At 38.5% G+C, this 10,499-nt stretch overlaps 1 protein-coding gene across 1 annotated transcript in view; it reads right to left on the reverse strand.

The window, feature by feature from the left end:
• Positions 1-9,771, reverse strand: part of LOC121381929 (low-density lipoprotein receptor-related protein 6-like) — a 77,089-nt gene extending 67,318 nt beyond the window's left edge. The window contains exon 1 of the mRNA XM_041511353.1: positions 9,569-9,771. Within this exon, the coding sequence (XP_041367287.1) occupies positions 9,569-9,623 (55 nt within the window). The 5' untranslated portion in view covers positions 9,624-9,771. The remainder of the gene's footprint in view (positions 1-9,568) is intronic.
• Positions 9,772-10,499: the final 728 nt, after the last annotated feature.

Here is a 10,499-nt window from a genome sequence, read left to right on the forward strand (position 1 = left end):
CATACCTCCAAAACACTAACCATGCAGTTTAAACTATCAGTTCTTACTTACAGGAGGATCTGGGTGGGGTAATGAGCAATAAGGGATCAATATGCAGTCAAGCCAGTATTTTACTCATGGGATTATCTACAATGAGGGGATCACCCCCCCCCCAACCCCCCCCCCCCCCCCCCCACACACACACACACTATCCATTAAGCTATCAGTTCTATCATACATATATGGGAGAATCTAGGTTGGATGATGGGGAGTAAGGAATAAATATGCAGTCAAGCAATCAGTTAAGACTTAGATCTTACTCATGGGAGGATCCATGAAGAGGAGGGTTCACCCTCCTCCCCCCCCACAAACCCTAAAAACCTTCAAGCAATTAGTCCTTAGTCAAGGGAGGATATGGGTGGGATGATGCAGAGGGAGTAAGGGATCAATATGCAGTCAAGCAATCAATTCTTAATATAGCTACAATGATATCACGCATTCCTCACCCCCACATTTTTTTAATTAAAAAAACCCATTAAGTATGCAGCTTAAGCAATCAGTTCTTACTGATGGCAGGATCTGGGTGGTTCTTTCATTTCATTTTAACTTACTTCCGTGTTTATATCCAAGTAAGGTTCAAGCATGCTGCCATGTGCACACACCTCAGCTATATGGGCTGTCTGTCCAAAACAGTGGCTTAAAGGTTAGTTGTTAGTATTTAGTGAGAGAGAAGTCGGTGTTGTGGTCTTACACTCAAAACTAGTAACCCAAATTCACTCTGGGTGGGAGCCGGTATCTACCAGCCTTATGTCCAATGGCTTTAACCACGACACCACTGAGGCCGGTACCGGGCTGCGAACCCAGTATCTACCAGCCTTATGTCCAATAGCTTTAACCACGACACCACCAAGGTCGGTGGGTGGTTCTTAGCACCTTACCAGTACTCTTTGGAAGGATCTATGATGAGAGGATCACCACCTCACCCTCACCCCCACAAACCCCACACCCCCCAAACAATACAATATGCAATTCAAGCAATCATTTGTTAGTGATGGGATAAGAAGGAGTAGGAGATCAATATGCAGTCAGGCAATCAGTTATTAATGTCTTATTCAGGGGAGGACCTACGATGAGGGGTAGTACCCCACACCAAACACACACACCCAAAACAAACCTCAACATGCAGTTCAAGCAATCAGTTCTTATTCATGGGAGGATGTGTGATAAGGGATTGCTCCCACCCACCCAAAAACCTCAACATGCAGTTCAAGAAATTAATGAATGAATGAATATTTAACAACACCCCAGCATGAAAAATACCTCATATATTAGATGTTAAACTATATGGTGAATGCACAAATTCAGTGATGAATGTGCAGTACAAGCAGTCAGATTGTTAGTCATGGGTGGGATATGCAATCAAACATATCTTAGTATTTTACTCATCAGGGAATACACAATGAAGGGGAGTAGTGGGATCACCCCCTCACTCAAACCTAATCTTATACAGTTCAAGCAATCATGGGAGGATCTACGACAAGGGAGAGTAGTGGGATCACCCCCTCACTCAAACCTAATCTCATACAGTTCAAGCAATCATGGGAGGATCTACGACAAGGGGGAGTAGTGGGATCACCCCCTTACCACAAACAAAACTCAACATGCAATTCATGCAATCAGTTCTTACTTAATCATGGGAGGATCTACAAGGGGGAGTAGTGGGATCACCCCCTTACCACAAACAAACTCAACATGCAATTCATGCAATCAGTTCTTACTTAATCATGGGAGGATCTTGGTGGATTAATGGAGCGTAAAGGATCAACATGCAGATAAGCAATCACCTGTTACTCAATGGAGGGTAAGGGATCAACATGCAGACAAGCAATCACCTGTTACTCAATGGAGGGTAAAGGATCAACATGCAGACAAGCAATCACCTGTTACTCAATGGAGCGTAAAGGATCAATAATGCAGACAAGCAATCACCTGTTACTCAATGGAGGGTCTGGGATGAGGAAAGTAGGGGGTTTGTTTCTTGGTAGAAAAAATCTATGTGGCTACAGCAGGTTTCTTTTCTTTTTTGACAAAATGACAAAATAATCATATGCTAGATACCAAAGAGTCGTAGTTTAAAATGTGCTGAAGTGTCATTAAAAAAATATTCCTTTTCTTTCCTAATTATAAAGTAACCTTCACCTCAATAGTTTTAGACACCTTACCCTTCCTGCTCTTGCATCTCTCACCCTCCCACTCTTTGCACCCTTCAACCATACCCCTTTGTGGACACCTCACCCATCCCGATCTTTGGACACCTTACCTCTCCCCTTGTTTGCACACCTCACCCACAGTCACCTTTGTACACCTCACCACAATGTGATCCTGAATGTGAAACCTAGACTTTTATACAGACCAAGATGCATTAATAAAAATTAGTGGCAACAAGTTGTTTGACAAATGTTTTTGCGGATCTGGTTTCAGCTTGTTTGACAGCTGGCAGTATAAATGTGAAATGCCATGAAATTCTAGCTTGGTACACCCTGCTGGATGTGATGACATTTGATATTATTCTCATGAGCAGCTATGACGATTGTGCGTTATTGGCGCCAACAGGCCCGGCCAGACATTCTGAAATCACTGAACTTAAAGAGTTCTGTTGTTCTTAACTTGATTTCCATGGGTTTATATATATATATATATATATATATATATATATATATATATATATATATTCAAGTAAGGTTCATACATGCAGTCCTGGGCATGGGTCTCACCTAGTTGTTTTTTTGCATAGATCTATCCAAAATAAGGTTCACGCATGCTATCCAGAGCACATGCCTCGCCTATTGTTCTGTGCTCTATATCCAAAATAAGGTTCAAGCACACTGTCCCGGGCACATGCCTCGCCTATTGTTCTGTGCTCTATATCCAAAATAAGGTTCAAGCGCACTGTCCCGGGCACACGCCTCGCCTATTGTTCTGTGCTCTATATCCAAAATAAGGTTCAAGCGCACTGTCCCGGGCACACGCCTCGCCTATTGTTCTGTGCTCTATATCCAAAATAAGGTTCAAGCGCACTGTCCCGGGCACATGCCTCGCCTATTGTTCTGTGCTCTATATCCAAACTAAGGTCCAAGCGCACTGTCCCGGGCACATGCCTCGCCTATTGTTCTGTGCTCTATATCCAAAATAAGGTCCAAGCGCACTGTCCCGGGCACATGCCTCGCCTATTGTTCTGTGCTCTATATCCAAACAAACGTTCAAGCATGCTGTCCTGGACACAGATCTAACTTACTGTTCTGTACTTTCATATTCAAAACAAGGTTCACCTACTGTCTTGTGTTTCAATATTCAAAACAAGGTTCACCTACTGTCTTGTTTCAATATTCAAAACAAGGTTCACCTACTGTCTTGTGTTTCAGTATCCAAAACAAGGTTCACCTACTGTCTTGTGTTTCAATATCCAAAACAAGGTTCACCTACTGTCTTGTTTCAATATTCAAAACAAGGTTCACCTACTGTCTTGTGTTTCAGTATCCAAAACAAGGTTCACCTACTGTCTTGTGTTTCAGCATCCAAAACAAGGTTCACCTACTGTCTTGTGTTTCAATATTCAAAACAAGGTTCACCTACTGTCTTGTTTCAATATTCACAACAAGGTTCACCTACTGTCTTGTGTTTCAGTATCCAAAACAAGGTTCACATACTGTCTTGTGTTTCAATATACAAAACAAGGTTCACCTACTGTCTTGTGTTTCAATATTCAAAACAAGGTTCACCTACTGTCTTGTGTTTCAGTATCCAAAACAAGGTTCACCTACTGTCTTGTGTTTCAGTATTCAAAACAAGGTTCACCTACTGTCTTGTGTTTCAATATTCAAAACAAGGTTCACCTACTGTCTTGTGTTTCAGTATCCAAAACAAGGTTCACCTACTGTCTTGTGTTTCAGTATTCAAAACAAGGTTCACCTACTGTCTTGTGTTTCAATATTCAAAACAAGGTTCACCTACTGTCTTGTTTCAGTATCCAAAACAAGATTCACCTACTGTCTTGTGTTTCAGTATCCAAAACAAGGTTCACCTACTGTCTTGTGTTTCAATATTCAAAACAAGGTTCACCTACTGTCTTGTGTTTCAGTATCCAAAACAAGGTTCACCTACTGTATTGTGTTTCAATATTCAAAACAAGGTTCACCTACTGTCTTGTGTTTCAGTATCCAAAACAAGGTTCACCTACTGTCTTGTGTTTCAGTATCCAAAACAAGGTTCACATACTGTCTTGTGTTTCAATATTCAAAACAAGGTTCACCTACTGTCTTGTTTCAGTATCCAAAACAAGGTTCACCTACTGTCTTGTGTTTCAATATTCAAAACAAGGTTCACCTACTGTCTTGTGTTTCAATATTCAAAACAAGGTTCACCTACTGTCTTGTGTTTCAGTATCCAAAACAAGGTTCACCTACTGTCTTGTGTTTCAGTATCCAAAACAAGGTTCACATACTGTCTTGTGTTTCAATATTCAAAACAAGGTTCACCTACTGTCTTGTTTCAGTATCCAAAACAAGGTTCACCTACTGTCTTGTGTTTCAATATTCAAAACAAGGTTCACCTACTGTCTTGTTTCAGTATCCAAAACAAGGTTCACATACTGTCTTGTGTTTCAATATTCAAAACAAGGTTCACCTACTGTCTTGTGTTTCAGTATCCAAAACAAGGTTCACCTACTGTCTTGTGTTTCAGTATCCAAAACAAGGTTCACATACTGTCTTGTGTTTCAATATTCAAAACAAGGTTCACCTACTGTCTTGTTTCAGTATCCAAAACAAGGTTCACCTACTGTCTTGTGTTTCAATATTCAAAACAAGGTTCACCTACTGTCTTGTTTCAGTATCCAAAACAAGGTTCACATACTGTCTTGTGTTTCAATATTCAAAACAAGGTTCACCTACTGTCTTGTTTCAATATTCAAAACAAGGTTCACCTACTGTCTTGTTTCAGTATCCAAAACAAGGTTCACCTACTGTCTTGTGTTTCAATATTCAAAACAAGGTTCACCTACTGTCTTGTTTCAGTATCCAAAACAAGGTTCACATACTGTCTTGTGTTTCAATATTCAAAACAAGGTTCACCTACTGTCTTGTGTTTCAGTATCCAAAACAAGGTTCACCTACTGTCTTGTGTTTCAGTATCCAAAACAAGGTTCACATACTGTCTTGTGTTTCAATATTCAAAACAAGGTTCACCTACTGTCTTGTTTCAGTATCCAAAACAAGGTTCACCTACTGTCTTGTGTTTCAATATTCAAAACAAGGTTCACCTACTGTCTTGTTTCAGTATCCAAAACAAGGTTCACATACTGTCTTGTGTTTCAATATTCAAAACAAGGTTCACCTACTGTCTTGTTTCAGTATCCAAAACAAGGTTCACCTACTGTCTTGTGTTTCAATATTCAAAACAAGGTTCACCTACTGTCTTGTTTCAGTATCCAAAACAAGGTTCACCTACTGTCTTGTGTTTCAATATTCAAAACAAGGTTCACCTACTGTCTTGTGTTTCAGTATCCAAAACAAGGTTCACCTACTGTCTTGTGTTTCAGTATCCAAAACAAGGTTCACATACTGTCTTGTGTTTCAATATTCAAAACAAGGTTCACCTACTGTCTTGTTTCAGTATCCAAAACAAGGTTCACCTACTGTCTTGTGTTTCAATATTCAAAACAAGGTTCACCTACTGTCTTGTTTCAGTATCCAAAACAAGGTTCACATACTGTCTTGTGTTTCAATATTCAAAACAAGGTTCACCTACTGTCTTGTTTCAGTATCCAAAACAAGGTTCACATACTGTCTTGTGTTTCAGTATCCAAAACAAGGTTCACCTACTGTCTTGTGTTTCAATATTCAAAACAAGGTCTAAGCACTCTTTCCAGAACATGGGGCGGGATTTAGCTTGAGGTGCTTGCATCACAGGATCGAACCACCTCAGTGGATCCGTTTAACTGATTGTTTTGTTTTCTCATTCCAACCAGTGCACCACAACTGGTCAAATGCTGTGGTATGTGCTTTCCTGTCTGTGGGAAAATGCAGATCCCATGCTGCATAAAGAAAATGTAGCAGGTTTCCTCTATTAGTTCAGAATTACCAAATATTTGACATCCAATACCTGATGGTTAATATATGTGCTCTATGGTGTCATTAAACAAAACAAACTCTTTCCAGAACGCAGACTTCACTTACATATACTGTTCTGTGCTTTCATATCTAAAATAGGGTTTAAGCACGCTATCTTACCCGTTACTCATTTTGGTTTTGTGTAAGTGCCTGTACCACGTAAATGATTTTCTAAATTTTATGTCCAAATGCCAAATGAGTTATAAATGCAATGAGTTATGTATGCAGAACTAGACTTGCAACTCTGGGGGTTGGGATGCAGGTGTGTGGTCTAGCAGGACTTCCAGATGGTTTTTAAAATCCACTAGTCGGTGATTAAAACAAATTACTAGCCACAATTAAAAATTCACTAGCCCTACTTTATTTCAAGTTAATACAAATTACTAAATAATAGTAAAAATTGAATATCTCACCTAACGAGAGAGATATAGCTTTAAAACACGAGGATGGGGGCAGGATATTCATATTTACAAAATAGACTTAATTTCCATGATGAATAAACCACTATACCACCAGGTCTTGTATTGTAATTAGTATTTCTGAATATGATGGAATGAATGAATAAATGAATGAATGAACAAATGGATGAACGAATGAATGAACAAATGGATGAATGAATGAACAAATGGATGAACGAATGAATGAATGAATAAACAAATGGATGAATGAATGAATGAACAAATGGATGAATGAATGAATGAATGAACAAATGGATGAACGAATGAATGAATGGATGAATGAACAAATGGATGAATGAACAAATGGATGAATGAATGAATAGATGAACGAATGAATGAACAAATGGATGGATTGATGAATGAATGAATGAATGAATGAATATTTAAAGACACCCCAACATAAGTATGCTGCTGTAGTTAAAAGTTGAGTTCTTCGATCACATGCGTATTTTCCAAAACAAAAATTAAGTTCATGAAATGTAATATTTATTTACAAACTTTTTTTTATATTAAAACCATTCACTTATTCATTATATATGTTCAAAGCTATTATAAAATAAATCCTATATTTTCATCTGCCCACTCTGAGGATAAAGGCCTATCTTCATTTGTTTTATTGGCTAAAACAAAAGCAGTATTAATTTTTGGCTCTATGTGCAGTATTTCAAGTGCCATGAAAATATAAATGCAATTGGAATAGCCAGGATTTTATATTGGATGGGGGGAGAGGTACACACCATCTATAAGTTGTGTTATGAGGTAACAGGCAAATATAAAATGCTGTGTGTGGGGGGAGATGAAATGAGGTGTGAGTGAGGAGGTGGGCTTGTGAATTTTTATTTTTTTAATTTCACCCCTTGTCCCCATTAAATTTTTTGGATGTAAATAAAAAAAAAATATATAACATACATTAGTATTGTACCTAAAATAAATGTACACAGAATTTAACGCATGTATTATCATGGGCGTAGGAAGGTGCGAAAAGGTGTGGGGGGGGGGGGGGGGGGGGGGGGAGATGGTCACAAACACACAAATATATATACATATATAAAAACCATTGCTGCTGCTACAAAGTGAGGAGGCATATGAGCCCTCCCCCCCCCTCCCCTGCTTCCTACACCAGTGATTATGCAATAAAATATATATCTACACTCTTAATAACTGCTGCAATATATCTAATACCTACACGTGTGCATGTGCATTTCATCTCTACATTATTAACTGCTGCAATATCTACATACATGTACATGTGTTATGTTATCTCTACATTATTAACTGATACTTAAATTTTAATTTTTTAAAAACTTTTTAGTATACCTGTACATGTAAGCACTGTCTAACTGCATAAAGCACAGACTTTTGAAAAACCTGGAGAAATGGCTAACCAATCATAACATTCCCATTTATCACCGCTGACAGCTGCTGATAATAGAAGTAACGCACATGATATGTAAGTTCTGCATTTGTAAATGATGGATTCTACTTTCTAACCTCCAGACAGGATGTCAGATCTCCAAGATATACAGTGTATGTATAGAAACTGCTAGAGATTTCAAAATTTAAAAAAAACATTTGAAAAACAATCTAAGGCCTTTTTTTCCCCATTAGTTGCTAGGTATCTTTTATATGCACCATCCTACAGACAGGATAGCACATACCATGGCCTTTGATATACCAGTCATGGTGCACTGGCTAGAATGAATTACGGTGTGCCTGTGTGATTATATGCATGCATGTATGTATGTACAAAGACGTGTGCAGTGTGCACATGTGTATACACACACATTTATTCTGTGATTTAACTTTCACAATTTTCTAGTATTTGGAGATAGTTTTGCTTCCAGTAAAATTACAGCACAAATTAAACAAATTTGTTTTGGGGGCATTCACAAGTGGTAACAAACTAAAATAAAAGGGAGGGTGTTTAATGTCAGCCTATATGTACACTTTTAAAACAAACAAAAACTGTTCATACAAATATTCCTCACAAAATAAATGTAAGAAAATGATGTATATTAATGGAGATTGGGGAGTGGGATAGTAAAAACTAAATATGTATCCTTCTAAAACATCAGTAAAACAAATTTATTACATTGTTCTATTATATTCCTTTAAAAAAAACCCCATATATTATTATATTGTTATGATATATACTACAACTGACATATGCAATTTAATTAAGTCTAAAACTATTGAGTCTATTCCACATATGATTGTTAACAACTCTATTGCATTGTTTATTTTTGTCCCCCTTTCCTAATTATGTTTGTAAGTACCCCATGAACAGCTATTTAACTGTGAACAAGTTAATTAAGCAGGATACTGTTGGGTCATTCACCAGTAACAAGGTCTAATTAACGGTATCTGGTGTGATTTATAGCACTTCACAAGTATGTGCTAATGGGACCCCCCCCCCCCCACACACACACACAACTGATCAAATCACGTGATCACTGAGTGGTCAATACAATTGTTATTTCAACGAGTTTAATTATTGCGACGACGATAAAATCCCTTTTTTTTAATACAATTAATCAACATACTAATAAGACAACATATACTGTCTTCTAGAGTGTCTTATAAATTATTCGGGGGGTATAACTGAGTTGCGATAGGTCTTTGAGTTTCAAGATGAACCATTTTCGCATTCGCCTTGGAAGGCGAAAAAAAAAAAAAAAAACTTTCGTTGACCGTAAAAAATAGCCAAAAATAAAGATGTAAAATGGCGACCACTGTCCCATCCTTACTGAATATGTATTTATGTTCCCCATTTACCCCTCCATTTGAAAAAAAAATGCATTAAGAAATAAAGCTGAAATACAAAGAGCCACGGCCATCTGCTTGGGTGTACCGTTAAGAAAATCGTAACGGGATACCGCCGGACGATGGGCCGCACATCGCCCTGGTCCGAAATGTACATGCATAACAAAACGGTAAACACCGGAAAGAGTACTGTTAACTTACCTTCACAGAACGCTAAAATGCCGCAGATGAGCAGCAGTTTGCAAAAGCGCCCCATTCCTAGGTGTTGGCGAACCCCCAGAGGAGTTTCTGCGATAATCCGATCATGTATTTCCAATATACGGTCGGCAGAAGTGGGTCATATTCTGACCGCCTCTATCAGCCATACTCCATTATTTCACACACTAATATCTCACAACACAGGTCTTGACGAACTACTTTCGGCGGATCGAATTCCTACACCAACGTGGCGCCGTACACAAAGCACGCATTCCTCACTGAAAATCGTCTATTATTTCACTCCTCGCTAAAGCAAAGTCTCATTTCACGAAATGTAAATTTATTATTGAGGGTTATAGAGTAGGCCGCGACATTATTATGAAATATAGGTTTTCTTTATCAGACTTACAGAAGAACTATCTTCGCTCTAAATCTTTTTAACTTGGACACTTGGATTGGCGTAATGAAATGTCAGAGGTGATAGTGTACAATTGTACATCGTGTATTTTCTTTACAAGCCTCTGCAAGCAAATGATTTGTTTGTTTTGTTTGACACCACTTCAAGCAAATGAACCAGTGTGCAATGACTGTTTTTATTTGGGCATTATGCACCAGGGGAGGATCTACAGGATTTGTTAGGGAGGGGAGCATCGTTTAAAAGCGCACCTCCCGTTTTCAAGGAGGGATTCGGATTGCACTGTTTAAAAAGGGCACCTACAGTATTGAAAGGGACTCTAGCATGTATTATCCATATTGTAACCTTCCACGGAAATATCAAGCTTATCAGTTACATCATCCCCACTAAAAATTAATTTAAATATTCATCTGTTAAACACTGGAATTTTCGGGGCGCATCGAATTTCGGGTGGCCCTGGGGGGCGGGGGTGCATTGGGGTGAACCACATCACCCTCCCCTTGGACCCGCGTCTTAATT

Source organism: Gigantopelta aegis, chromosome 9 (assembly GCF_016097555.1).
Source record: "Gigantopelta aegis isolate Gae_Host chromosome 9, Gae_host_genome, whole genome shotgun sequence".
Taxonomy (NCBI): domain Eukaryota; kingdom Metazoa; phylum Mollusca; class Gastropoda; order Neomphalida; family Peltospiridae; genus Gigantopelta; species Gigantopelta aegis.